We start from the raw sequence: 26,396 nt of genomic DNA on the forward strand, positions 1-26,396 counted from the left end.
TCTCATTTAAAACACACACACATACACATAAATAATTGGGGACTGGAAAGCTAGGTCAGTGGTTAGGGGCCCTGGTTGCTTTGCAGAGAATCCAGGTTCTGTTCCCAGCACCGAGGTGGCAGTTTGCAACTCTCTCTAACTCCAGTTCCAGGGGCTCTGGTGCCCCCTTCTGGCTCTCACAGGTACTTCAGTCATGTTGAGGACCACACACCTACAGGCAAAGCACCCATACACTTAGAATGAGTAAATCTTCCAAAATAATCTGTCATATATAAGGAGCGTGTGTTGGCACTTTAACGTCTGTTTGAGTATGTCACAGTAAAGGCTACTGGTTAAATACATAACCACTTGAAACTGAATAAGTTACACCCAACTGTAAAATAAAAATCACACTCTCGTGCAGGAAGATGAGAAACACGAGGCCCTGAGCTTTCTGAGCATAGATTAGGCAGTGTCTACATGGCCAGTATTTCTTTGATAGTTTCTTTTGCAACTTTTATCAAGTCAAGTCAATAAAAAATAGTCCTTATTTTCTTTTAAACATCAGGCCGAAATACAGAATTATGACCAGAGTGTGCTCTCAATAGTTATCTTGTCTCTGACTAGGAACAAACAATTATATGATATGCTGCAGAGAGAAATCCAGATCCCGGTCACGAATATCCGGTACGTACGTACGTAAGCTTTGCTTCCACCAGGTCCGTAAGGAGATACAGGTGAGTCAGCCCGGCAGGTTGCTCAGTGATTGAACCTTTCCCCTGGTTTGAGCCATCACCACAGAACAATCAAACTAGAGATTAAAGGAAGAGGAGGCTGTTACTTTCATTTTTCCTAAGACTTCCAAAGCTATGTCAGCTCCTTGGTGATAAAATTGTTGGTCGTAACAGTCTGGAGAGGAAAGTGCTCTTTCAGATTTATGAGGCTGTAGCGCAGTGTGGGGCTTCAGGGGCTCTGGTCCAGTGTGTTTGCCACACACATCATCAACAGCACACCTGCATTGTAGCAATCCTCCCGCTGTGGAAGCGTCAGACTTCTATATCCCAATGGGCTCTTCTGTTGGCTGTAGTTTATCTTGTCATAATCTTGAGCTAGTGACAAATGGAATGAGAGATGCCAGGACGGAGACCCGAATAGAGAGCAGGATTTATTTGGGAGAAGGGGAGTCAGTGTCTTTTGCTGGATACCCACTGCTGAGCCCACCGGGCTCCAACAGAGAGCGCAAACTCAGTGGGTCACAAAACAAGACGATAGACACAGAGATGAGAAAAAAAACATGTAGGGGAGGGAGTGGATAGACAGACGGTCAGGAAGTGGGAGACGGGGAGGGGAGAAAATAGTTAATATGAATTATGTAGATGTGTGAAATTCTCAAAAACAAACTAAATTAAGAATAACAAGAAAATATTTCAAGATTACTCAGTAAGATTGTATAGACCAGCCATGGTGCCTCTTTGGAGCACTTGGGAGGCAGGGGCAGGGGAATTGGAGCCTCTTCAACTCCTGAGTCCAGGCCCTCCTGGGCTTTATGACATCTTTGTGGTTTTGTTTCTGTTGTAAAGATCTTGTCATAAGTTCAGCGCCAAGTGATACAATTTTAAAGTCAGAATAAAAGCGTAGCTGGGTTGAGGCGGCAGCTCAGTGGTACAGGCCTGCTTAGCTCCTTTAAAGCCCTGGTTCAACTTCTAGCCTCTCCCCTGGAAAGTTAACATCATAGAGTCTAGTTTATGGTGCTCTAATAGTAACTCGGTTCCACCCTGCTTCCCACAGGGCAGATGGAGGTGTATGCAACAATGCTTTTGTCATGCAGATGACTTCAGACCTGATTAATGAGAAGATAGACAGACCTGCCCACTTCGACATGTCCTGCTTGGGTGCAGCCTCTCTGGCTGGCCTTGCTGTTGGTATGTGTGCTCTTTATAAAAAGGGATGCTTTTGCGAGCTCATCCTCATTCACAAAATGAAGGAGAGCATCTGGAAAGCTCGTGTCTACACCTCTGTTATACACCTTACCGTCCCATCCCAACTTTACAAGAAAGACTGGGAAGGAGGGGCATTTCAATATCAGCTGCTTCAGTCTCTAGCGAGGGATGGTCTGAGATGAACCTTCTCAGTACAATGTTAAAGACAAGAACTGTAAGACAGATGGTGTTCAGGGAGTCCACTGAAGTATGTAACCAGCTGCCCCCACCAGCGGGGACCCAGTTATTTGTGGGGGTCGAGGGGGACCCATACCTATGGGAGAATGGGCGAGAAAGAGGAGCGAGACCAAGCAGTGTCCTTGTCAAGGTCTGTTTATTGAGAGGAATGTACAGCATTTAAAGCTCTGAAGCAGGAATTGAAGCAGGAACTGAAGCTTAGGGCAGGGGAGTACAGGGAAGTGCCCAAGGGCATAAGGTGAATCATTAAACTGCAAGATATTCTCCTTAGACAATGAGGCAACAGGCTTCCGGGGACATGTTCTTTGAAAAGGTCAAGCCCTTCTCAGGAATCTGCTCAGGGCCGGGTTCTAGTTTTGCCTAGTCCCGCAGTCTGGTCCCCGACAACCAGCGTAGTTACCCCTTGGCATGGATGCCACGAGGAAAAGTGAGAGTGTAGAGCCAGAGATCAGGCTGAGGACCAAGAGGTGAAAATGACTGAAATATTTTTAGTGATGAGAGGAAGTTCTGGCTAACCCAGCCCAACAGGGTTCTCGATAGATAAGGACCCTGGGGGGGTAAACCTTGAGGCCTAGAAGTTGAGGCATAGTTGAAAAAAGATCAGATGCATTGAGGTGTAGTTTGATGGGTTTGCCACTAGACCCATCTTTTTTTTTTTAGAAATCAGCCATTTAGAACATTGCTGGTCGGTGATGATGCACACCTTTAATTCCAGCACTCAGGAGGCAGAGGCAGAGGAAGGTGGATCTCTGAGTTTGAGGCCAGCCTGGTTTACAGAGTGAGTTCCAAGACAGGGCTATGCAGAGAAACCTTGTCTTGAAAAACCAAAAGGGGAAAAAAAAAAAGAGAGAGAAAGAAACCAGCCATTCTTCTCCTTATTGCAGCCATTGAGCGCCTTCTACAAGATACTTATGGCTGGGAGTTAAGAGGTGAACGCCAGAGTCTCTGGTCTCTGTGTGATCAAACAGGTGCAAGAAGTGGTCAGATCTGTGATAAACCCTCAAAGATCGATGGTTTGAAGCCACAAGGGTATCAGTTCCAGAAGAGGCAGCAGTGACCTGAGCTTCTAACAGAATTTTATGTTAGGTGTGTTATCAAATGCCTGTCTGTGATTCCAGCTCAGGAGGTAGAGGCAGGAGAATTAATAATTCCAGGCCAACCAGCAGCACGGGTCCTGTCTAAAAATACACGTGTGTGTGCACACATGTACACACACACACACACACACACACACACACACACAAATATGTGTCATCTAAAATATTTTGCTATTGGTAAGAGATACTTGAGGTTGAGCCTTGCTCTGGGGGGAGGATGGGGCATAAATGCAGGTAAATCTCTTGAGTTCGAGGCCAGCCTGATGTACGTAATGAGTTCTAGGACAGCCAAGGCTACCCAGAGAAACCCTCTCTCAAAAAAACCAACCAACCAACCAACCAACCAGCCAGCCAGCCAGCCAGCCAACCAACCAACCAACCAACCAACCAACCAAGTAAATAAATAAATAAATAAATAAATAAATAAATAAATAAATAGGTATTTGAATAGTGAGCTTCCTGACCCACCTTACCATTTGAGGTTGTGATATAGTTTCAAATGAATTCTTTGAATTCTTTGTGCACTTTATATTATGGATTAAAAATTGTCTTTCCAGAAAAACAATATATGCTAGGTTTTATTTTGGATTGGAATTTAAATAACTTGTACAAAACAGTTTGAAAAAGAACTTTTTAGTGATCCCCATCACAAAATGAAGTTGAAAGAGGGTCGTAGGTGTGTGCGTGTGTGCGCATGTGTATGCATGTGTGTATCAATGACAATACTTGGCTGTTGTATCTGAAGCTCTCTGTTCAACACCAATATAAACAAAAACTGTTATGATGTCATTCAAAAATAAAACTAAGATTAAGAAGCAAGAAAAAGGGCTGGAGAAATGGCTCAGTGGTTAAGAGCACTGACTGCTCTTCCAGAGGTCCTGAGTTCAAGTCCCAGCAACCACATGGTGCTCACAACCATCTGTAATGGGATCTGATGCCCTTTTCTGGTGTGTCTGAAGATACAGTGTACTCACATACATTAAATAAATAAATCTTTAAAAAAAAAAAGAAGCAAGAAAAAAAAAACTTTTTCGTGACAGGGTTTCTCTGTGTAGCCCTGGCTGTCCTGGAACTCCATCTGTAGACCAGGCTGTCCTGGAACTCACAGAACTCCACCTGCCTGTGCTTCTGAGTGCTGAGATTTAAGGTGTGGGCCCCCTCCACTCAGTGCAAGGTATTCTTTTAAAATCCTAGTGTATCTGTTCCCTAGGGTATTTATTTGGTCATGCGTGAACTTCCCAGGCAACAAGCGTTTGGACTGTGTTTGAGAGACTAGTCGTTCTTCTCGACACAGCGCTCATGCTGATGGATGCATTTCACAAACCCATTGTTTGCCTTACATTTTGAGAATTTTTTTTTCATCTGTAGGGTTTTGGGCAGACAAGGAGGAGCTACAGAAGCTGAGGCAAAGTGAGATGGTTTTCAAGCCTCAGAGGAAGTGGCAGGAATATGAGGTGAATATGGAAAACTGGGTGAAAGCCGTGAAGCGCTCTATGAATTGGTATAACAAGACGTAACCCCAAAGAGCTGAGGGAAACCTGCAGGCCGGGTGACAGGATGTGCCGATGGGAGAGGCTCAGTGATCACCGTAGGACTGTGGCCAAGAGAAGATGTGAAACAGCCTTACGAGCTAAGAGAAGAAGCCTGGCTCTTTAAAAAAGAAAACTCACAGAAAATACTTCCTATTTTTTAAATCCAAATCTTCATGAAAGTTTTAGGCAGCAACACCTCAAGATTGTGTCTTCTTTCTTCTAGTGTTTTCAGAAGGACATTGTCCACTCCCAACTGCATTTCAATAGTTGTGGGTCCTCTCTTTTTATACAGGGTCAGTGGCACATAGGTCATAGTCATTTACTCTAATGGTTCAGGTCAGGCACCATCACATTGTTAAAAATGATGAAATGTTTTCTTAATTTAGAGTCAAGAGGGCTATTTGAAATTCACATAGCTAAAAAGGAGGGGTACTTGAGAAAACGTCTTATGTGTAAAGCCATGGTGTTGTGTCACCTGGTATGAGCTCTGACGGTACTCCTCAGCGGCCTCTTTAGTCCGAACGTTCCTGTGTTGTGCATAGAGACGCTGCCTTAGTTCTTCCTTGCACAGCCAAACTCTGTTCTGTTTCGTTGTTTTTGTTAGGGTACAGAGTTTACAGCCCCAGGCTGGCTTGAAACTTGAGTTCTCCTGCCTCACCTCTCAGATTCTGGGATTATAGGCAGGCACCATCATGCATAGATGGGCACTCAGCATCCATTGGGAAACACATCCTAGTTAGCGGACTGAAGAGGCCATGGAGGCTAATGGTGGCTGAGGCTGGGGGAACGTGAGCTTGGAGCCTATCCAGACAGTGCAGGGAGTCCAGGCCATCTGGGTGATACAGTGAGACCCTGTCTTTGAAAATACTGTGTTCGAGAGACGATCTCGCTGTCTAACCCATGCTGGTTTCTTTTTTTTTTTTTTGGTTCTTTTTTTCGGAGCTGGGGACCGAACCCAGGGCCTTGCGCTTCCTAGGTAAGCGCTCTACCACTGAGCTAAATCCCCAGCCCCCCATGCTGGTTTCTAACACTCGAGCCCCCTGCTTTAGCCTTCAGAGTTCTGTGTAACATTCTATTTTTATGAAATGCAAGCAGTTCATGTAAATCTTTCTTTCTGGTTCTTTATTTTTCTTGACTTGTTGAAATGCTTGCATAAATGTCTCTTTTTAAAAAGTGCCTACTTGAAAGAGTTTACTTACTGTTAGTTTTTTTTGGGGGGGGGGTTGGTTTTTTGTTTGTTTTTTGTTTTTGTCAACAGAATCTCATTAAGTAGCTCAGGCTAAACTAAAACTCCAGCTTCTCTTGACTTAGTCCGCCAAGGTGCCAGGATTGTTGGAGTTTACTTTGCCATCACAGTTAACTTTGAAGCACCCTAGGTTATTGGTAACTTAAGAATTGCCTTCATGAGTTACCTGATGTGGCTTTTGGTGTTTGTCCTACTCCCCTCTGAGAGATAACAGAGGCTGGTTGATGAGGTGATGGAATGTGTGCTTGGTGACGATTGCTGTAAACCAGTCAGCCACTGAGCGGCAGTGCCGCGTTATGAAACTTCATGGCTGGAAGCAGGTTGAGGAGTCAGTAGAGAGAAGCCTCAGACTGGGTATAAAATTGTCCTGAGGCACTTGACAGTACTCCAGCCTCCTTTACTAAACTCTCTTGCCCCTCCCTCCACGGGAGTGTGCATGAACTTGCTGCCATCTTGGTCAATGTCACGTGAAAGTGCTACTGTTCTAGAACAATCTATTACATAATTATGTCACTAAAGGAGCAACTGTTGGAGGGAATGTTGCTGCTCCTATCATATGCCCATTTGGGAGTCAGTTATTCTAGAATAACATGTACATTGTGTTTCCTGCAAATTATTGGGCTCCCAGTGGTTTCCATTGTTTTTCCATTTTTTTTTTTTTTTGGTTCTTTTTTTTGGAGCTGGGGATCGAACCCAGGGCCTTGCGCTTCCTAGGCAAGCGCTCTACCACTCACTGAGCTAAATCCCCAACCCCGTCGCTTCCATTGTTAAAAAAGTTTTTTAATGGAAACATAACAAACATGTAGCTTTGTTAATTCCATTAACCTTTGGAGACAAGCCAACAAGGTGTCTCGGCAGGTAAAAGTGCTGTCATATAGACTTGCCAACCTGAGTTCAGTCCCCAGAAGGAACTTGTGTACAGGTAGAGGAAGAAAACTGACTCCAGAGTTTTCTTAGGACTTCCACATGTGCATGGTGCTGTGCACACATCCTCCATGGTAATAGTACAAAATCTAAAAGGTTTGGAAATATTTTTATCAGAGGCATATTTGTTCACCTCAGCAAATCAGATCTTAGGTAGAAAATACCGTTTTCTTTCTCTTAGACAGCGTTTATACACAGCTCTGTGGCCAATGCAGGCTTTCCCATCAGTCATGTGAAAGCTGCTTTATGTGACTGTTTTTATAGGTTCTGCTGATAGGCATGGTTTCCTAGGAAGTAATTCTGTCCTTTTGTATCGGGAGAGACTAAACTGTGATGTTAGCTACTAAAGGTCTGTTTGCCGTTCCTTCCCTATGCTCTTCCTAACTGACAGCTATGAGTGAAGGATAAATACCCTTCAGATACTGTGAAAAACAACTTATGTCTCATCTGAATTGAAACATCGTCGACTTTTTTTTCCTTTCTGGTTCTGGAAGCTAATCTGCTTTTCTGGTATTTCTGGCCATATCTTAATGATAGGGCTTAGTGATTCTTGTAATAGTTAAGTAAAATCAGAAATATGTCATTTGCTTTTCAGGTTGTAGGAACAGTTGTTAATCAAAAACAGTTGTGCCTTCATCTGCCTTTTGAAAATAATTTTTAATATGCTAATATTTCTTAGCATGTTTTCTTTTCCCCTTATAGACCTTCCCGTCATTTTAAGAGGTCTCATCAAACTCACTAAGAACAGTGTTCCTGTGAGGCCTGTCTTAGAGCGGTACTAACTGCATTATCTACAACCTACTGATCTTCGAGTATCTATCAGTGCTATGGTTTCTCAGTGTCAGCACTGATTTTTGTTTTGTTTTTGTGACAGGGTCTCAATGTGTAGCCCTGGCTGTCCTGGAACTCACTATGTAGACCAGGTTGTCTCCATACTCACAGAACTCTGCCTGCCTCTGCCTCCTGAGTTTTGGGGTTAAAGGCCTGTGCCACACCATACCTTGCAACATTGACATTTCAAACTGGATCTGACTTGGCTGTGGGATGCTAGGCTGCACATGGGGATGCTTGGCAGCATCCCTGGCCTCCACTGGTGAGCGTCCCCCTGCGTTTTATGGCCCCAAATGCCTGCCAACATTAACCATCCTGGGAGGCAAAAATCTTTGTCATTTGAGAACCAGTGGTGGGAACTGTTAGAATAAAAATGAGGATTTGGTGAATATAGTAGCATTTCCAATATTCTGTGCATTGTTTTCTCCTAGGAAATGAATTCTTAACAATGGAAGAGTAGGTAATATCCTAAAGCGCGGTTTCTGTTTTGCTCGGTAATTAAGAAAAAGAGTTGGCTGTTTATGTCCCTTACCCATCACCTCTGAAGATGGATCAAACCTACAGTCTTGAGCTTGATAGGCAGCCATTCTACTACTGAGTGAGGTACATGCCCACCTCTAAGTCTCTCTAGTACTTATGTACCTCAGCTCTACTCCTGTGTGTTCACAATCAGTGGACATCTGGCCTCATGATAGGACAGCTATATCCTGTAGATCATCATTCCTGCCCCTGGTCTTCTGAGACAGGGTCTTGCTGGGCCTCATGGCAGTGCTCCTGCCTCAGCCTCCTGGGTGCCGAGATTACAGGTTTGAGTCCCAAGCCTGGCTTTGCTTCAGTTTTTATCTCTGAACAAGGAAAGGACCACTGTCCAAACCTTCACTAGATCTGATGCTTCCTGAAGCCAAAGCCATGTTTGCCAGAACTTCAACACTGTGCCTTCTTGCCCGTGGATGGATTTTTACTTCACATTTATCTTCGATCTTACATTTATTGATAGTACCTTCTACTTGTCCAAAAGGAAGATATTTGCAGCTAGAGGCATGGTGTTTATTGTAAAAAAAAAATGTCACGTTTGTGTATTTTCAGATATATTTTTGTAGAGTTCTACATCCACAGATACACATGGGTAGAGCAGCTTCATTTTGCTGGTCTGGGAACTCACCCTAGAGTCTGGAGCATGCTAAACATGCCCCGTTACTTTTAACTTTTTAAGGTATACTTGAAACTTTCATCCACAGGTTTTCTTATATATTAGACTGCAGCTAGCTAGCCTTGTATTTAAAGAGGGCCCAACACTCCGGTGCTATAGAAGAAACCTCAGAAGTAGCCCCTTAAATAAGCCTAACACCTATACTGGGGACCAGTGTTTTTGTTTTGTTTGTGTGTGTGTGTTTTGTCTTTTAAGGTTTTTTGTTTTGTTTTGTTTTGTTTTTTTGAGACGGTGTCTCACTTATGTAGCTCTGACTCTCCCTCCCGAGTGCTGGTATTAAAGATCTGTCAGAGCCACTGTGCCTCCATTTGGGCACTGCTTATCAACGTAAACTAGTACAGCTCAAGGCTGGCAAGACTTTTCAGTTCTTTGAGGAGAAATAATTTTGAGTCTACGGTCACCCAAAAAGAAGGCTCAGACCAACTCGAGGGATGCTGAATCCTTTTAGAAGTTTAGATTGTGCTTTTTCAGGTAATGGTAAGAAGTTTCAGGCACACCCCTGAATCTTTAAGATTCCCCTGATTGGGAATCCAAAGCCTGGAAGCGGCTTCAGAATAAGACCATTCTGAAGTCCCGTGATCCTAGTCTCACAGCCTCTCTGCCCTCTGTTTCCCACATATGCAGATGGCCATTGGGATCGCTTAGGGAAAACTGATGTGGGAGCTCAAATGGTTGGTAGATGGGTGATGGTGCTTGTATAGTGTGCCCAGTGCCCTAGGTTTGGTCCCCAGAGGTACAAGATGGAAAGGGACCGAGCCTCCACAGAGAGCGGCTGCTCCGTTTTATGTCTGCCCTCCACCCGTGTGTGAGTGGCCCAGTCTCTGCTCTCTCACCAGCATTTGATGGTGTTGATTATTTCATGTGCTTTTTGCATCTGATTGCCGTCCTCTTTTACATCCCTGTTCATGTCTTTGTCAGTTTGCCAATTGGATTGTTTACTAAATGAGCCACATCTTTTAATAAAGTTTTAAACATAATATCAGACTTCAGAAGTCATTAAATAGGATTTTTTTCAAGTCATTTAAGGCAAAATTTTATAGCATCTTGAACTTTGTCTTACGATGTGCCTAGCAGAAGGGCTTTTACTTCTGTGCTCATTACACAGTGCGGGGCTCATGCTGTGAAGAAAACTAAAACAAGGTGACTTTACTTAAGATGTCCTGTAGTGTCTCCGGACACGTACTTTATAGCAATCATCATGTTTCTAACTCTGTGCAATGGTATGATTTATGTAAGGGTTCAGAATGATTTTATGGAAAATTATCAAAGATGGATAAGTATAGATTTGAATTCTCATGTATTAGTAAATTTATGATCTTATTTCTCTATTATTATGTATGTTGGTTTTATTAAAGTTATTGAGACTGTCATAAACCATTTTGTAGATCTTTAATAAAATTAAAGATGAAATCATCAATAGAAATGCTTTTCATATGCATATTGGTTTTTTTTAACATTCTTTTTTCTGTGTTTGTTTTGTTGTTTTTTTTCAAGACAGGGTGTCTCCATGAAGCTCTGGCTGTCCTGGAACTTGTTCTGTAGACCAGGCTGGCCTCAAACTCAAAGCGATCTGCCTGCCTCTGTCTCCTGAGTGCTAGGATCAAAGGCATGCACACACATATACATACACACACACACACACACACACACACACACACACACACACACCCATCTCATGGCCCATTTAAGACATTCTATTATTATTATTATTATTAAACTTTTTATTGATTCCTTGTGAGTTTCAGTTTCACATAATGCACCCCAGTCTGCCTCACCTCATTGTGGTGGAAGCTGTTGTGTGTCACAGTGTGTCCCACAGTCTATCCCTCTGTCCACACATCTTCACTTGCAAATGTCCATTGCAAGGAGTCATTAGTCTGGCCCGAGATCTCTGGCTCCCGTGACACCATCAATATTGCATCCTCACTGAAACTCCTCCTGATTATTCTGTTGCCGCCTTACGCCATGGAGATTCTGTAGCCGTGGATCAGCTAACACATGCCCACTGTTAGCAAATGATAGAGATTTGGGGGGTGGGCCAAATCAGAGCCCCGACTCGAGGTCTGGGTAGCAGCCCAGCTGGTCAGTGTGAGGCTCTCCCTTATCTGCACCACCAGGGGAGCTCTCCAGCCTGGCCTGTCTTGGCCGCCCAATGCAGCCATGTGCAGGAGGCAGGGTCAGCTCTCCGGTCTCACTCCTCCGGAGCAGGCTCACTAGCACCCATGCCTTTTTAAGACACTCTTAAATAGCCTAAATATCCTCAAACCTATCCTCAAATATTTGATTAACCTCTAATATCCTAAGTAGCTGAGGATGACCTTGAACTCCCTATTCTTCCTCTGTCTCCCCAGTGACAGGATTGCTGCATGTGCTTTTTAAACTTACCTTGTATCTGAGAATGAAAGTCAGATTCCCAGGCTTTCGTGGCAAGCTCTTTATGAGCTGAACTGTCCCTCCAGAATATTTTTTGATTTATTTCAGTTTATAGATTTGGATTCCATTTTGTTTTCTTTTTTGTTTTTGAGACTGGTTCTCACTCTGTAGCCCAGACTGACCTTAAACTGAGTATGAAGCCCAGGCTGGCACTGTTTCATTCTCTGTTATGATTACAGGGATGAGCCATCATGCATGGCTTTGTAAAAAAAAAATTATTTTCATTTTATCTACATTGGTGATTTGACTGTATGTTTGTGTGTGTGAGGGCATCAGATCCCCTGTAACAGGAGTTACATATGGTTGTGAGCTGCCATGTGGGTGCTGGGAATTGAACCAGGGTCCTCTGGAAGAGCAGCCAGTGTTCTTAACCTTGAGCCATCTTTCCAGCCCCTATAGTCTACATTCTTGCACAAAGGAAATTACCAGAGAAGATGATCTATTCTTTGTGATTGGGGATATGAGTTGTTGAAAAGCTATACTACTGTAAAAGTATTTAGAAAGGTTATATAAATAACTGAAAAAATGTAATTTGATATATTAGTATAATAGAATTAGTCCTACAGATTTTACAATCCCTCTGTAAACAACAATTTAAAATATTTGGGAAACTACCATGAAACAATGCATGACTCCTGTCAATGCTGTCAACCAAAGTCACTTTAGTTGGGTGTATCTCCTTTGTTGCTTTGTTGCTTTGAGCTCAAATACATAGAGACAACAGAGTGGTGGAAGATTCAGCCAGATCACCTAGGCAGGTTCCCTAACCAGAATGCCATCTCTCTTCTCTCTGAGCCCATGGTATTGTTCTGTAGTGCAGTGGTTCTCAACCTTCCCTTTAACAGAGATCCTTGTATTGTAGTGTCCCCCAACCATAACATTATTTTCATTACTACTTCATAACTGTATTTTTGTTTTTTGTTTTTTGTTTTTTTTCCGGGGCTGGGGACTGAACCCAGGACCTTGCGCTTCCTAGGTAAGCGCTCTACCACTGAGCCAAATCCCCAACCCCCATAACTGTAATTTTGTGTTATGAATCACAGTGTAAACATCGAGACCCACAGGTTGAGAAGCCCTGTGGGACATTTGGATCATGATAAACACAGAGATCTTCGAGGAAAGGAAGAAATATTGTGTTTTCAAAGCAACAGTCTAATGAGGAGGACGGACACAGAGCCATTATAGAGATAGGAAGACATTATCTAGGACTGATCTATCTAGAACTCTCTAGATCAGGTTGACTTGTGAGCATGCCTTAAAGATTTATTTTTATTTATGTGTATGTGTACGCCATACGTGTTCAAGGAAGGTGCCCTTGGAAGCCAGATGAGGGCATCCCAGATCCGTTGTGACCATCACTATGTGGGTGCTAGGAACATAACTCAGGTCATCTTCAAGAACAGAAAGCACTCCTAACCCCTGAGCTATCGAGACTCCTCCACTGTCAGTCAACTCTGGATGTAATCTCACTAGTGGCTGGGTGTACCTGCTGCCTTGATTTCCCCAAAATGATGCTCTGTAACCTGAAATTGTGAACAAAATAAACCCCTTCTCCCTGCATTGTTTTTGTCTAGTGTTCTGTCAGCAACAGGAATTGACATTAATTGTTGATCCATTAATTGTTGCTTCCATGTTTGAATGTGTCTGTATAGACTGGGCATGGTGGGGTACGCCTTGAACCCCAGCACTCAGGAGACAGAGGCAACCAGCTCTCGCTGAGTTTGAAGCCAGCCTGGTCTACATGGCAACTTCCAGGCTAGCTAGAGCCATATCTCAAAAAACAAAAGACAAAAAGTGTGTGTGTGTGTGTGTGTGTGTGTGTGTAGATATACCTAGTATTTGTGAGTTTTTAGGTTTAATCCCCAGTATCACAACACACATACACAGACACACAGAAAATTTAAAATTCAAGAATAAAATTCGTTATTTTAATAAAGTTCCCGGGTGTTACGTTTAGGTTGTATTTTATTAATTTAATTAAGACTGAGTCTTAGATATTTAATTCATGACTTTGAATCCCACATGCTTGGATTACTGGTGTGGTACTGTGTGTGGTAAAGAGCTTCTATAGCATTGTAAGGTGAGCATGGTGTGTGTCTGAACCCACTCTAGCATTTCCACCTAGGTCAAATATGAATGTCGTGGAGGGTTGACATGTTGGGTAACTGTGAGAATGGAGCTGGGGGCCACAAGGGGTTCACACAGTCTCCATGAGATCGAGGCTCAGTAGCCTCCAGCAGTGACTATATTAGTAACATCCCTGGATTGACTTTTCCTAGCTATTCCCCAGTCTTGTTCTTTGTAGCTATATCCCCAGATAAACCTCCAGAATGTCACAGTTTATGACAAGCAGGGCCCAGTGACACACACCTTCAGTCCCAGCACTCGGGATGTGGAAACTGGCAGGTCTTTGAGTAGAAGAAGCCTAGCTTTGACTACTTACATAAAGGAGTTCAGGACAGCTGTGGTTACATTGTGAGACTTTGTTTCAAAAAAAAAAGAAGTTGTTTTTGTAGGGGACTGGGAAGATGACTCAGTATGGTAAAGTGCTTGCTATGTAAGCATGAGACCTACTTGAGTTCTATCTCTAGTATCCCTGTGAAAAACACTGGGTGAGGCTGCAGACAACTATGTGTCAGGAAGTGGGCCCAGACAGGTGTTTGCCAGCGTTGTGCTGGCTGGCCAGTCAGGCAGCCTAGCCAAGTGGCAAGCTCCAGGTTCAGTGAGAGAGTTGTCCTCAAAAATAACACAGAAATATATCCAGTGTTGCCTTCTGGCCTGCACTGGTACATGTAGAGGAACATGCCTGCTCACACTTGCGTGCATATACCACACACACAATAAAATTCTTTTAAAAAAGATTTTTTCTTTGGTCACAGTGTTTGCAGAAGACAAACTTAGATCTCTGCGCTGCTAGTGGTTAAATATTTTGACTCTCACTCTCTGAAGATCTAAAACTCTAAAGACGTTTTTACAAATGCAAGAGACATGTATAAAGAGATTCAGAGCATTAAAATAGGAGGGGGGGAAGGTGAAAACCCAAACGTTCATCAGCAAGAGTATTTATACATAATTTTTTTTATTTATTTCTTTTTGAGACAGGGACCCATGTCAGCCCCAGGCTTGACTTGAATTCTCCAAGTAGTTGAGACAGAAGCCAGAGGATGCAGAATTCCAGGCTAGCCTGGGCTACAGAGTGAGATCCTTTTTAAGAAGATAAATAAAAGGACTAGGTGTGAAATTAAGAACTTGCTTTCATGAAGAGTAACTGAAATTGGTCTACTGCCCTAATTTCCAGCTTCCAGAAATGAACAAGGGCGAAGCTGTATTTCAAATATGAGGCGTCCATTCTACCCTGTACTGTTACAGGGACAAAAAAAGTTGACTTTCTTCCTCCTCCTCCTCTTCCTCCTCCTGCTTTTCTTCTGGTTTTTCTAGACAGGGCTTTTCTGAGTATCCTTGGCTGCCCTGGAACTTACTCTGTAGTTCGAGGGTGGCCTTGAACTTACAGAAATCCACCTGCCTCTGCCTTGGGAGTGTCAAGAGGAAGGTTGACTTGTAAAAGTTTACTTATTTATTCTCTCTCTCTCTCTCTCTCTCTCTCTCTCTCTCTCTCTCTGTGTGTGTGTGTGTGTGTGTGTGTGTGTGTGTGTGTGTGTGTGTGTGTGTGTGTGTGTGTGTTATGATGTGCATGTGGAGGTCAGAAGACAGGAGTTCTTGTTTCCTTCCACTGTGAGTTCTGGGGATTTAACCCTTCATCAGGCCATCTGGTGTGTGTGGCAAGAGCCTTACCCATTGTCCTGGCTAGTTTTATGTCAACCGGACACAGCTAGAGTCATCTGAAAGGAAGAAACCTCAATTGAGGAAATACCTCCATAAGATCCAGCTGTAGGACATTTTCTTAATTAGTGATTGATGGGGGAGGGTCTAGCTCATTGTGGGTGGGGCCATCTGTGGGATTGTGGGTGGGGCCATCTGTGGGATGGTGGCCCTGGGTTCTGTAAGAAAGCAGGCTGAGCAAGCTATGAGGAGAAAGTCAGTAAGCAGCACTCCTCCATGGTCTCTGCATCAGCTCCTGCCTCCAGCTTCCTGCCCTGTGAGTTCCTGTCCTGACTTCCTTCAGTGATAGACTACAATGTGGAGGTGTAAGCCAAATAAACTCTTCCTACCCAAGTTGCTCTTTGGTCCTGGTGTTTTATCACAGCAGTAGAAACCCTAAGACATCATGTGGCATCTCACTGGCTCTTGTGTTTGTTTGTTTGTTTATTTTAAAGATTTCTTTATTATATATGAGTACACTGTCGCTGTCTTCAGACACACCAGAAGAGGGTATCAGATCTCATTACAGATGGTTCTGAGCCACCATGTGGTTTCTGGGAATTGAACTCAGGACCTCTGGAGAAGCAGTCACTGCTCTTAACCACTGAGCCATCTCTCCAGCCCCTGTGTTTATTTTTGAGTCATGTTTCCTTCGTTCGAGCTGGCCTTGAACTGACTGTGTAATAGAGCCTGGCTTTGAATTCCTGATTTTCCCGCCTCTGCTTCACCAGGACAGGCAGGAACCACCAGGCCTGACCAAGGGTGGCTTTACCTGTATATGTCCCCCATATGTCTGTATATAAACCCAGGGTCTTGTATGCCACAGTGAGGTACATAAACAGCCTTTTTTTTTTTTAATATCAGTTTAAAACAGAATTTCTTTTTTTTTTTTTTTTTTTGTTCTTTTTTTCAGAGCTGGGGACCGAACCCAGGGCCTTGCGCTTCCTAGGTAAGCGCTCTACCACTGAGCTAAATCCCCAGCCCCTAAAACAGAGTTTCTAAACCTCTAGGGTTGTTTTTAAATTCACTCTGTACCTCGGGTTAGCTTTGAACTCACAGCTTTACCAGGTTGGTTCATTATACTTTGCTTCTCTTTCTGAATATACTTACTGTATTGTATATTCTACTAGTGGCTGTATATTAGCAATAATGGCACTGAAAATGAATCGCTCTGACTCTGAAGGCACTTAGAGCCCAACAGGCTACAGGTCCAAGTGAATTACTGCAGCTTTAATAAATGTTAGCAAGGCAGACAAAATCTTGTGGGGAGAGAGCTGGTGGTAGTCAGTCAAGAATTTCCTTTTTGGAGTAAGTTAAGTTTATCGGATAGGATATACAATTAACTGGGTGAGCTGAGGGATTGTTGTAAGCTCGTGAGATAGTATTTATCAGCTTTTGAGACATTTATGCTGGTGCTTCGGAGCCGTGCACAGTGGTTGGCACACAGTAAGCGCCTAATAAGTGCTGAGTCAGTAAATATACCACCGAAGTTGAGACATCTATTCTCTGGCATTGGAGATGGAAAAGACTTAATTTCTTTTTTCAAAGGAAACAGGATCCCTTAATGGGGGAGATGAGAAGTGAGACAGAAAGCTCTTTGTGCGCATTGCTAAATTGAAACTATGAGTGGGAATGAAAAATTGATTTACATGAATTTTCATCCCCGGAGCAACTCAATTTATTCTGTACCAGAGAACTTTCAGTCTCTGGCTTCAAACCCAAGCTGTTCTTCCTTGTTCTGAATTTTTGGCCTGCTGTGAAACCAGTTTTTACTTGTCTTCTACAGCATACCCTCATTAGGTCATGGAAATTCACAGCTAGATCAAACTAGGGTATGGAAAATTTGAAGCCTTCTACTGTGGGGCCTTGGAAGAGACTGTGGACTTTCAAGTGCTCTCTTCCAAAGGCAACGCTAAAGAGTGACAACTGTCTTACTTATTGAACATTAACTGTGTGCACTGCATGTCTCATGCTAACTCTTCCAAGTGCACACCAAACCATATAGTAACTTCATATTGTTCACCTTAGGGTTTGTTCTTGTTGTTGTTTTGCTTCTCGAGACGTGATTCCTTATGCATATTCAATGTGTAAACCAGGCTTGCCTGAACCTCACAGAGACCTCCATGTCTCTGCCTCCCAAGTGCTGGGACTAACGGTATGTACCACTGTGACTGGTTCAAATTAATTTTTGTCTTCAAGTTTTCGCTTTACAAAGAGTTTAAGGGAATATGGCAAGATGGATCAGAGGGTAAAGCCATTTATTGCCAAACCTGAAAACACTATGCTAGTCCCCAAGACCCACGTGGCAGAAGACAAGAACCAGTTCCTGCAAGTTGTCCTTTGATCTCTTTTGCATTCCCTCTCGTCCCAGCATGGACATGTAGTGTTCACTTGACAGGTAATGAGATTCTGGGCACTCTTTTCTCCACATTAGCCCAAACATTCAATGTGCCTGCTTCTCTTGTGGCCGTACATGTTGGGTTGAAGTGCTTCATATTTTTTCTCCACTGGATTGAAGTAAAGATTTATTTATGTCACACTGATTTTTTTTTTTTTTTTGGTTCTTTTTTTCGGAGCTGGGGACCGAACCCAGGGCCTTGCGCTTCCTAGGTAAGCGCTCTACCACTGAGCTAAATCCCCAACCCCCACATCATCATTTTTTGAGAAAGAATTTCATTGTTATATGTATGTATGTAAATATACACATATATATGTATATGTATATGATATATATCATATACATGTGTGTGTGTGTGTGTGTGTGTGTGTGTGTGTGTGTGTGTATTGTTTTTGAGAAAAGATCTCATGTAGACCTGGTTGTTCTAAACTCCTGATTCTGCCTCCCAGAAGCATGTGCTGACACTCTGGGTGGGTATTTACGTCAATAGCACCCTCTCGGAGTTGTTTCCCCATATCACACTACTGGCCTTCTGGGCTTACTTTGTTTTTATAACCCGAACCAATTTGAAATGTAGTAGTTTTGTTTTTGGGGCCTGGTTTTATGAAATACGGCCTCATGTAGGCCAGTCAGGCTATCAGTATTGGCTTTGTAGCTGAAGATGGCCTTGAACTTCTGTTTTTGCCTGCTGTTTTTTTTTGTTTTTGTTTTTGTTTTGTTTTGTTTTTTAGTATTTTGAGTAGCATCTTTTCCACCTCATTGGAACATAAGCTCAATAATGCCAAGAATTTTAGTCTCTTTTGTAAACACGTCCCCAGCATCACAAGTAGTATTTGGCTCATAGAGCTATGAAGAAATTAAAATGAAAAAAAAAATCAAAGTATCATTTTAAAGTCGGATTCTCTTATCTTACTTCCAAACTTCCACAGTAGCTACGGCTCAGACAGGATCCATGAACTTAAAGGGCAAAACACCTTTTTCTGGGAGGGGCGTGGTCAGGGTCTAAGTGTCTAGCCCTTGCTGGCTCAGAAATCATTTGTTGACTAGGCTGGCCTCAGACTCAGAGATTTGCTAGTGTCTGCTCCCGGAGTGCTGGGATTAAAGACACGATCCACTAAGCCAACTTGAATTACTTAATAAATGACCAGGTATTTGAGAATGTGTGCCTCCAACTTTTTCTGTTCAACTTCGATGTGATCGAGGGCATCAGGCCTTAATTTATAGCTACCCTTTCCTGGGAATTGAAGCATGATCACCTCCTCATTGGTCCACGAGTGGCCAGCCTCAGGGGCACTGTTATCCATCTGCCTTCCGGATATTCTGGAGTAGTGACCCATTAAATGTCCATGGCCGAGACGTAAGGACCCTAGTTCCCGTCTTCTTAAGAGAGATGGGATGCCACAGAGAACCACACTCCAGAGCTTCGAAGTGAGGTGTTGGGCGGAGGTGAGGTGAGGAGCTGAACTGGTGGAGGGAAAGGCAGGCTGCCTGGCCGTCCTCTAGGTAGAAGGGGACGAGCTGTAGGCAGAGTCTCAGGGCGGCTCCTAGCCAAGAGCCGTTTTGGAGGTCAAAGGGCCAGAGCAAGCTCCCGCAAGCCCGCCGCCCACCTCCGCCTCTTGTCCCGGTGGCGAGCCTGGGGGCGGGTTTTGTTTACTCCCTACACGCACCGCGGCCCGGCCTATCGGTGGGGAGCGTCGGCGCGCGTCACGCCACCCGAGGGCCAATCGGCCGGTACCGTGCTGCTCCGCCGCCAAAGCGAGCGCGGGGGAAGCGGCGCCGCGGCCGTGTCGCTGAGGGCGGACGGCGTCGGGCGCGCTGGGCTGTGCGACCGTCGCTGCCTGGCACGCGGGGCGCGCCTTGACCCTTCCTGCACTGCAGGCTTCCGACGCGCGCGAAGACCGCGGCTGCGCGGGCGTGAGCTCGCTCCGATCCGACCTGGCTCTGCCTTGAGGAACGGCGGCTTGCGAAGAAGCGTCTCCCCCCCGGAGTGGGCCGAGGGCTGTGTGGACCTCCGGCCTCTCTGCAACGAGCTGCGGTAAGGTCCGGGAAAGGGCGCGGGCCTGCAAGCCAGGGGCCTTTGGACCGGGCGTGGCCCCCGCCGACCGGCCCTCCCTGCCCTGTCTCGGGAGTCGCAGCTTGTCCTCAGGGTTTCTCTGCAGCTCAGCCAAGCAACCCCCGAATACCTGATGAGGCTCCCGAGCCCGCGGGCTCGCCATCACCAGGGATCGGGAAGGGCAAGGGCTGACTTCGGCTTCAGGTCTTCTGACTTTTCCTCCTTGCTTCGTGTTCCACAAACCTCCGATCTGTTTCTGCGGAGTGCTTTTCAGAGTTCCAAAGCTCTCCCTACCTGGAAGACCCCCAGGTTCCCCGAGAGAACTTTTCCTTTCAAGTAGAGGTTACTTTCTGGGTCCGAGTTCTTGGAGGAATTCTGCACAAGGCCATGGTTGCTGTGCACAGAGCAGCGGGAAAGTGTCTGTGGGCTCCCGCCGAGAGAGATGGCACAGTGAAGTGCGTGGACACTCGCCTGTGTTCCGGTGCTTTGTGTGGGCTCAATTTATTCATCTGTGAACCAGATCTGCCTTTTCGAGGAGGGGGAGGGTGTTGGGAGAAGCAAAAGGTCTAATGCATACGAAACAAAGCTCATTTCTACTAAATGCACAACTTAACCCTGGATGCTAGATGAGACTCTGAACCCCTTGTTGTTTCACCTTTTCTGTTGAAATAGTTACCAGGAGTGTAGCCTGGCCTGGCAAAATGTTTATTTAGCATTCCTAAAGACCTGGTTTGATTCTCAACACTGCAGCAACAGAAGTTCCAATAAACCAGAAACAGTTGAGAGGTCCATTCTTCACAGCAGTTGTTGAAAGTGCCTTTGAGCCTTCTGTCTTCCCTCCTTCTATCTCAAGGAGCTCCAACCCCTTATCCTGCCTCCTCTAGGTCAGTGGTTCTCAACCTTCCTAATGCTGTGACTGGACCCCCAACCATAAAAGTATTTCTGTAATGTTGCTACTGTTATGAATTGTAATGTAAATAGTTTTTCCCATGGTCTTAGGCAAGAATGACCCCCCTTCCCGAGGGGTCATGACCCACAGGTTAGAAGACACCCCTCTACAGAGTCAGCTTCTGTGTTCCGTTTGACTTAGATTTTTTTTTCTGGGTCATTGGTTTTCTGTTCTCTTAATGGTTTGAAATCCTCATAACTAGGCAATATGGCTCAAGTTATTTATTTTTCAGTGTGGCAGAATTCAATGTTGAGTATAAGATGTTTATTTTGCATTTTGCCTTTTCCAGTTACTGGTTTTCTTAACAATTTACTAAAGTTTTCCCACTATCCCATTGCTAGAATTCATGTAAGCATCCGTTCTCAAATTGCATCAGGAGATAAAGTCGACGGCCAGACCCCAGGCTCTGTCGCGCTTGTGTACTGGCTCTGGCCGACTTAGTTTTAGAACATCTTGTGCCTGGAACTAGCTTAGCTTTATGGCAGCCATGGTGGCTGCAGCACAGAGCTGGCAAGTGGTTGCAGATCCAGGGATGTAGCACTTAACATTTGTTAAGAAAGTCCCAAGATTTATCAAGCTTTTCAGTGGCCTTAATTACAGGCTCTTTATTTAAGAGGTAAAGTAGTTCTAATTATTCATATTACTATTTTGTGACCATAATTCCCTGCCCTCTACCCTTGTGAATGTGTAGTCCTTGGCATGTGCAAATATTACCCTTGCAGCCAAAATTCTTTACTAAGCTATGAGCTCCCAGTACAGCTGGAGGGCCGGGCATAGCTCAGTGGTAGGGTAATTACCTAAACCCTAGATCGGATGTCCAGCACCAGAAATATAAAAGAGCTATAACAGAACTTCCCCTCGAAATAGGCTGTGCACTCCTCTCTTCATCTTTCAGACTTACTTTGGTGTATCATAATGGATCTCAGAAGAAACCAGGTTGGCGGTTCGTCAGGATTTTAAAGATGATTAAATATAAATTGGGGCTGGTGAGATGGTTCAGTGTGTAAGGTGCTTGTCGCCAAGCCTTTGGACCTTATCTCTGTGTCAGGGACCCACAGGGTGGATGGACAGAAGTCATCCTGAACGTTATCCTCTGACCGATCCACACCTGTGCCTTCCTCCAGACAAACTAACAACCCCCCAAAAACCAAATATACTTGCTTTTCACTACTTTTCTCCTTTCCATTTTAACCTGTGATAATAGGACTTTAAGGGTTCCTGAAGGCTAATGAACCCTTAGAAATGGTTTGCAAGATAACTTTCATTTTTACATTTTCGAGAGTCTACTTTCATAGTTTCTGAGACAGAATTATTTGAATAACTATTTTGTTAGTCTGCATTTTGAGACAGGTTCTTGCTATATATTCCAGGCTGGCCCTAAACTTACTGATTATGTAGTCAGGCTGGCCTCAAATTTGCAGCAAACTCCCGTGCTACCCCTACTCCCGGTTGCTAGGATTACAGGCATGTACCACCACATAACAGACTTTTATAAGTTATTTCTTTTTACTGAACTGGAAATTGTATTTTCATGGTATGTTCTCATTTCAGATATTAAAAGATGCCTACAATCCATTGTTTCTCCTCTTCCTTTTCCCTTCTCTTTTGTGGATTTTGCTGAATAGCCCAGGCTGGCCTTTTACCTACTAGGTAGCTCAGGCTGCCCTTAAGCTTATGGCAATCTTCTTGTCCCACACAGCCTGCCGAGTACTTGGATTACATGTGTGCACTTGACACCTGGTAGCTCTTTTTCTTCTTTAGACAAAATACTTCCCGGTCCCCCAAGACAGGGTCTTACTATATAGCTCTGGCTGTCCTGGAACTCACTATGTAGACCAGGCTGGCTTCAAAGTCACAGAGCTCTGCCTGCACTGCCTGCCTCCCAAGTGCTAGAATTTTAGGCATGTGTCACAACACATGGCTGACAAAATTTTTTTTTCTTTTTTGGTTCTTTTTTTTCGGAGCTGGGGACCGAACCCAGGGCCTGACAAAATATTTTTTATCATTAAACTTTTCTGAAGGATTTTTTCTGTCACTGTTTTCATCTGAAACTCTTCACAGGACCAATGACTTATTCATGGGTTATACTATTCTCTCTGTTCAGTGTGAATGTGCATATGCAGATACCATTATCTGTGAATGTGTACACGTATGGAGGGTAGAGGTCAAAGCCGTTTCTCCGGGGCTCTCCACCCTGTCTGCTGGAGACAGTCTCTTATAGAACCATGAGCTCATTGATGGGCTAGACTGGCTGGCTTGCCGGGTATGCTCCTCTCTTTCTGCCCCTGTTCTCCTTCCTCAGGGTTATGGATATGAGCCTATTCCTGGCTTTACATTGGTTTTAAAACAGAATTGTTTCTTTGGCAGTCACATCCTGCTAATTCATAATCATATAAATTAAACCCTTGTTTGTTTGGGACAGGGCCTCACACTGTAACACAGGCTGACCTAGAACTTACTGTGTAGCTGATCTAGGCTTGTACTAGGCCTCTTGTCTTAGTCTTGAGCTCTGACATTATAGGCTTAAGTGCCTGGGGTAGAAGTTAAGATTTTAATTTCTTTTTTTAAAAGATTTATTTATTTATTATATATAAGTACACTGTAGCTGTCTTCAGACACACCAGAAGAGGGCATCAGACCTCATTATAGATTGTTGTGAGCCACCATGTGGTTGCTGGGATTTGAACTCAGAACCTCTGGATGAGCAGTCAGTGCTCTTAGCCGCTGAGCCATCTCTCCAGCCCAAGACTTTTTTTTTTTTTTTGTTTTTTTTGTTTTTTTGAGCTGGGGACCGAACCCAGGGCTTTGCGCTTCCTAGGTAAGCGCTCTACCACTGAGCTAAATCCCCAGCCCAGCCCAAGACTTTTAATTTCTTGTTAATTAAGAAGATAAATCCTGTAGCTGGCTTTGTTTGGTTTTAAATTCTGGCTGTACAATAAACCTCAGTTTCTTTGTCTGTGAAATGGGATTAATGTTAGTATCTATCTCATAGGATTTAAGTTCTATTTTAAGGAACAGAAGAGGGCTTTTAAAAGATACTCAAGTATGGGTCAGCACTTCCCAATAGAGAACTAACTTAATAGGGTCCTGCTATTTTCTTCAGACTCACTTGGTTTATTTTGGCTGAAATTACAAGCACAGTCCACCATACCTGGTTCTGCCAGTTCTCTTTAAACTTGATGACATTTATTTATATGTGTATTTATGTGTGTGCCTGTGTGTAGTCACCTGTGGTGACCAGAAAAGGGCATCAGATCCCCAGCACTGTAGTTACAGGCAGTTGTGAGCCCACAGGGGCACAGGGAGCTGAGCTGTCTGGTCCTCTGCAAGAACAGAAACCACAGCTGAAAGATGGAGAATCCGTCTCTCTATCCTATGAATTTAGATGTATATTGTTAAGAAGGCTTAACATTTAAAAAAATATATGATATACATATACATATATACATGCATACATACATACATCCCCCAACAGGGTTTCTCTGTGTAACTTTGTTTAGATCAGGCTGGCCTCAAAAATCACAAAGATCTGTTTGCCTCTGCCTCCTGAGTGCTAGGATCAAAGGCATGTGCCACCACCACCTGTCATATACATTAATTTTTAAGGCTTACTTGTATGTTTTTTAATCGTTTGTATGTGTGTGTGTTTGTGCATCTCCATTTGAGTGCATCTGTCAAAGAAAGCCAGAGGTGTCAGACTCCTGGAGCTGGAGTTACAGATGGTTGTGAACAGTCCCCACATGAATGTTGGGGATTGAACTTGGGTCCTCTGCAAGAGTAGTAAATGCTCTTAATCACTGAGCCATCTCTCAATCCCAAGCAGATTTCTTTGTAACAAAATATGTAAGACTTATTTTTCTCTTGCTCCGTTATACTTATTAGAAATTGAATTGGTGAAAGCCAGAAATAAAGAGGAATATTATGAAATGACATGAAACCTAAAGTCTGTGGAAAAGCACTGTCAGGATGGTTCAGGTAAAGGCTTTTGCCACATGAGACTGATGGTAGGAGTTCAATTCCCAGATCGCTCGTGAAGGTGAAAGGAGAACTAACTCCACACAGGTGCTGGGTGGGGCATGTGTGCTTCCCCCAAGATAAAACAGGTTATATAAATGTAAAAGCTGTTGAAAGAAAAGAAAAGTCGTTTATTTCAAAGGGAAGATAAAATACAATAGCAATCACAATGGCCATTTCTGTTACTAGTCGTAATACTTCGTAAGATTCCGGTGGCTAATGTTGCTGTTATTAACAGGGATATGGGTATGTGTGGTAAGTTAAATATGTAATCATGAAAATGGTGTGTTTAAAAACAAGAGGTTGTATATGTCTTTATTATAAAAATAGAAAATATTATATAAAAAGATTTTTTTCTCTCCGTACTTTATTCTAGGTTCCTATTGAAATAAGCATTCTGACAAACTGCTGAAGAGAGCGCCTTGATAGACTAGGTATGTATGTGTTTGTATATGTGTTTGTATACCTATATCTATATATTTATGTAAATACTCTATATATTTATATAAATACGCATATGTGCTATAAACATATGCATATATAGTAAATTCCCTGTACAAAGAAGAATTCGAAGCTTGTTTTTTCACCATTCAGGACACTGAAGTATGAGTCATGTCAGCATGGGCTACATAGGAATTTTGAGGCTAAAAGTTAGACTAGGAGATATAGTAAGACCTTATTTCTAAATACATACATACATACATACATACATACATACATACATGTGTACAAAGAGTGAATTTCACTCATTTTCTTGGGTGAAAACATTTTCTAAGTTTTTTGGTCTATATGCATTCGTGTGTATGCACATGCCCATGCAGGTGCTGGTGCATGTGTGTGCACACATGTATGTAGAGGCCCGAGGTGACTGTCAAGTGTCTTCCTCAGTCTCCTCAGTTTTTGAGTCAGTCTGTCTGAACCCAGAGCTCACTGACTTGACTAGACTTACTGTTCACCTGGCCCGAGGCTGGCTTCCTGGTGTTGGGATTGTGTGCATGTGCCACTGCACCTGGCCCTTCCATGAGGCCTGAGGACCTGAGCTCAGCCCCATGTGTACATGGTAAGCACTTTCCCGGGAGCCGCCTCACAGCTTTCAGTTTCTACTTCTCTTGCAGGAAGGATAGAGGGCTTTCTGGTTTGACATCTAGTTATTAGATTCCTATAGCAATCGGCATACATAGTAATGGGTCCTCCCTGCCCACCCCGACCCCATTACTGTGACACTGGTAGCCACTTGGATGAATTTAAAATAATCTGTATCTGTTTTGAATAACCATCCTATTTTTAGTGAAATACTTATGTATAAAATCAGAAGCCTTCTTTCTCCTTTTCTTTCTTCCTTCTCTCCCTTTTAAAAAAAGATTTATTTATTTATTTAATGTATATGACTATACTGCCACTGTCCTCAGACACACCAGAAGAGGCCATCGGATCCCATTACAGATGGCTGTGAGCCACCATGTGGTTGCTGGGATTTGAACTCAGGACCTCTGGAAGAGCAGTCAGTGCTCTTAACCGCTGAACCAGCCCTTTTTCTTTTCTTTCATTTTTTCTTTACCCTTCTTTCCTTCCTTCTTTCCTTCTGTCCTTCCTTCCTTCCTTCCCTCCCTCCCTCCCTCCCTCCCTCCTTCCTTCCTTCCTTCCTTCCTTCCTTCTGAGATAGAGTGTCACTATGCACCCCCAGCAGGCCTGGAACTTCCTATATAGAACAGGCTGCCTCAAACTCACAGAGAT

At 43.7% G+C, this 26,396-nt stretch overlaps 2 protein-coding genes across 30 annotated transcripts in view; both read left to right on the forward strand.

Annotated features, from left to right (window-relative positions):
• The window catches only part of Gk5 (glycerol kinase 5), a 70,594-nt gene extending 57,606 nt beyond the window's left edge, over positions 1-12,988 (forward strand). The window contains exons 14-18 of one of the 8 annotated variants that reach the window (XM_087563124.1): positions 607-666; positions 1,768-1,901; positions 4,622-4,707; positions 8,218-8,246; positions 10,495-12,988. In XM_087563124.1, the coding sequence (XP_087419250.1) occupies positions 607-666; positions 1,768-1,901; positions 4,622-4,707; positions 8,218-8,232 (295 nt within the window). In that variant the 3' untranslated portion in view covers positions 8,233-8,246; positions 10,495-12,988. 8 annotated transcript variants of the gene reach the window in all.
• Positions 12,989-19,398: 6,410 nt separating this feature from the next.
• Tfdp2 (transcription factor Dp-2) overlaps positions 19,399-26,396 on the forward strand; it is a 141,137-nt gene continuing 134,139 nt past the window's right edge. For 18 of the 22 annotated variants that reach the window (XM_087561258.1, XM_087561260.1, XM_087561287.1 and 15 more), the window contains exons 1-2: positions 19,399-19,681; positions 25,039-25,096. The gene's annotated coding sequence lies outside the window, so the exon portion shown is untranslated. 22 annotated transcript variants of the gene reach the window in all.

This window comes from Rattus norvegicus, chromosome 8, assembly GCF_021556685.1.
Source record: "Rattus norvegicus strain SHRSP/BbbUtx chromosome 8, alternate assembly SHRSP_T2T, whole genome shotgun sequence".
Lineage (NCBI taxonomy): Eukaryota > Metazoa > Chordata > Mammalia > Rodentia > Muridae > Rattus > Rattus norvegicus.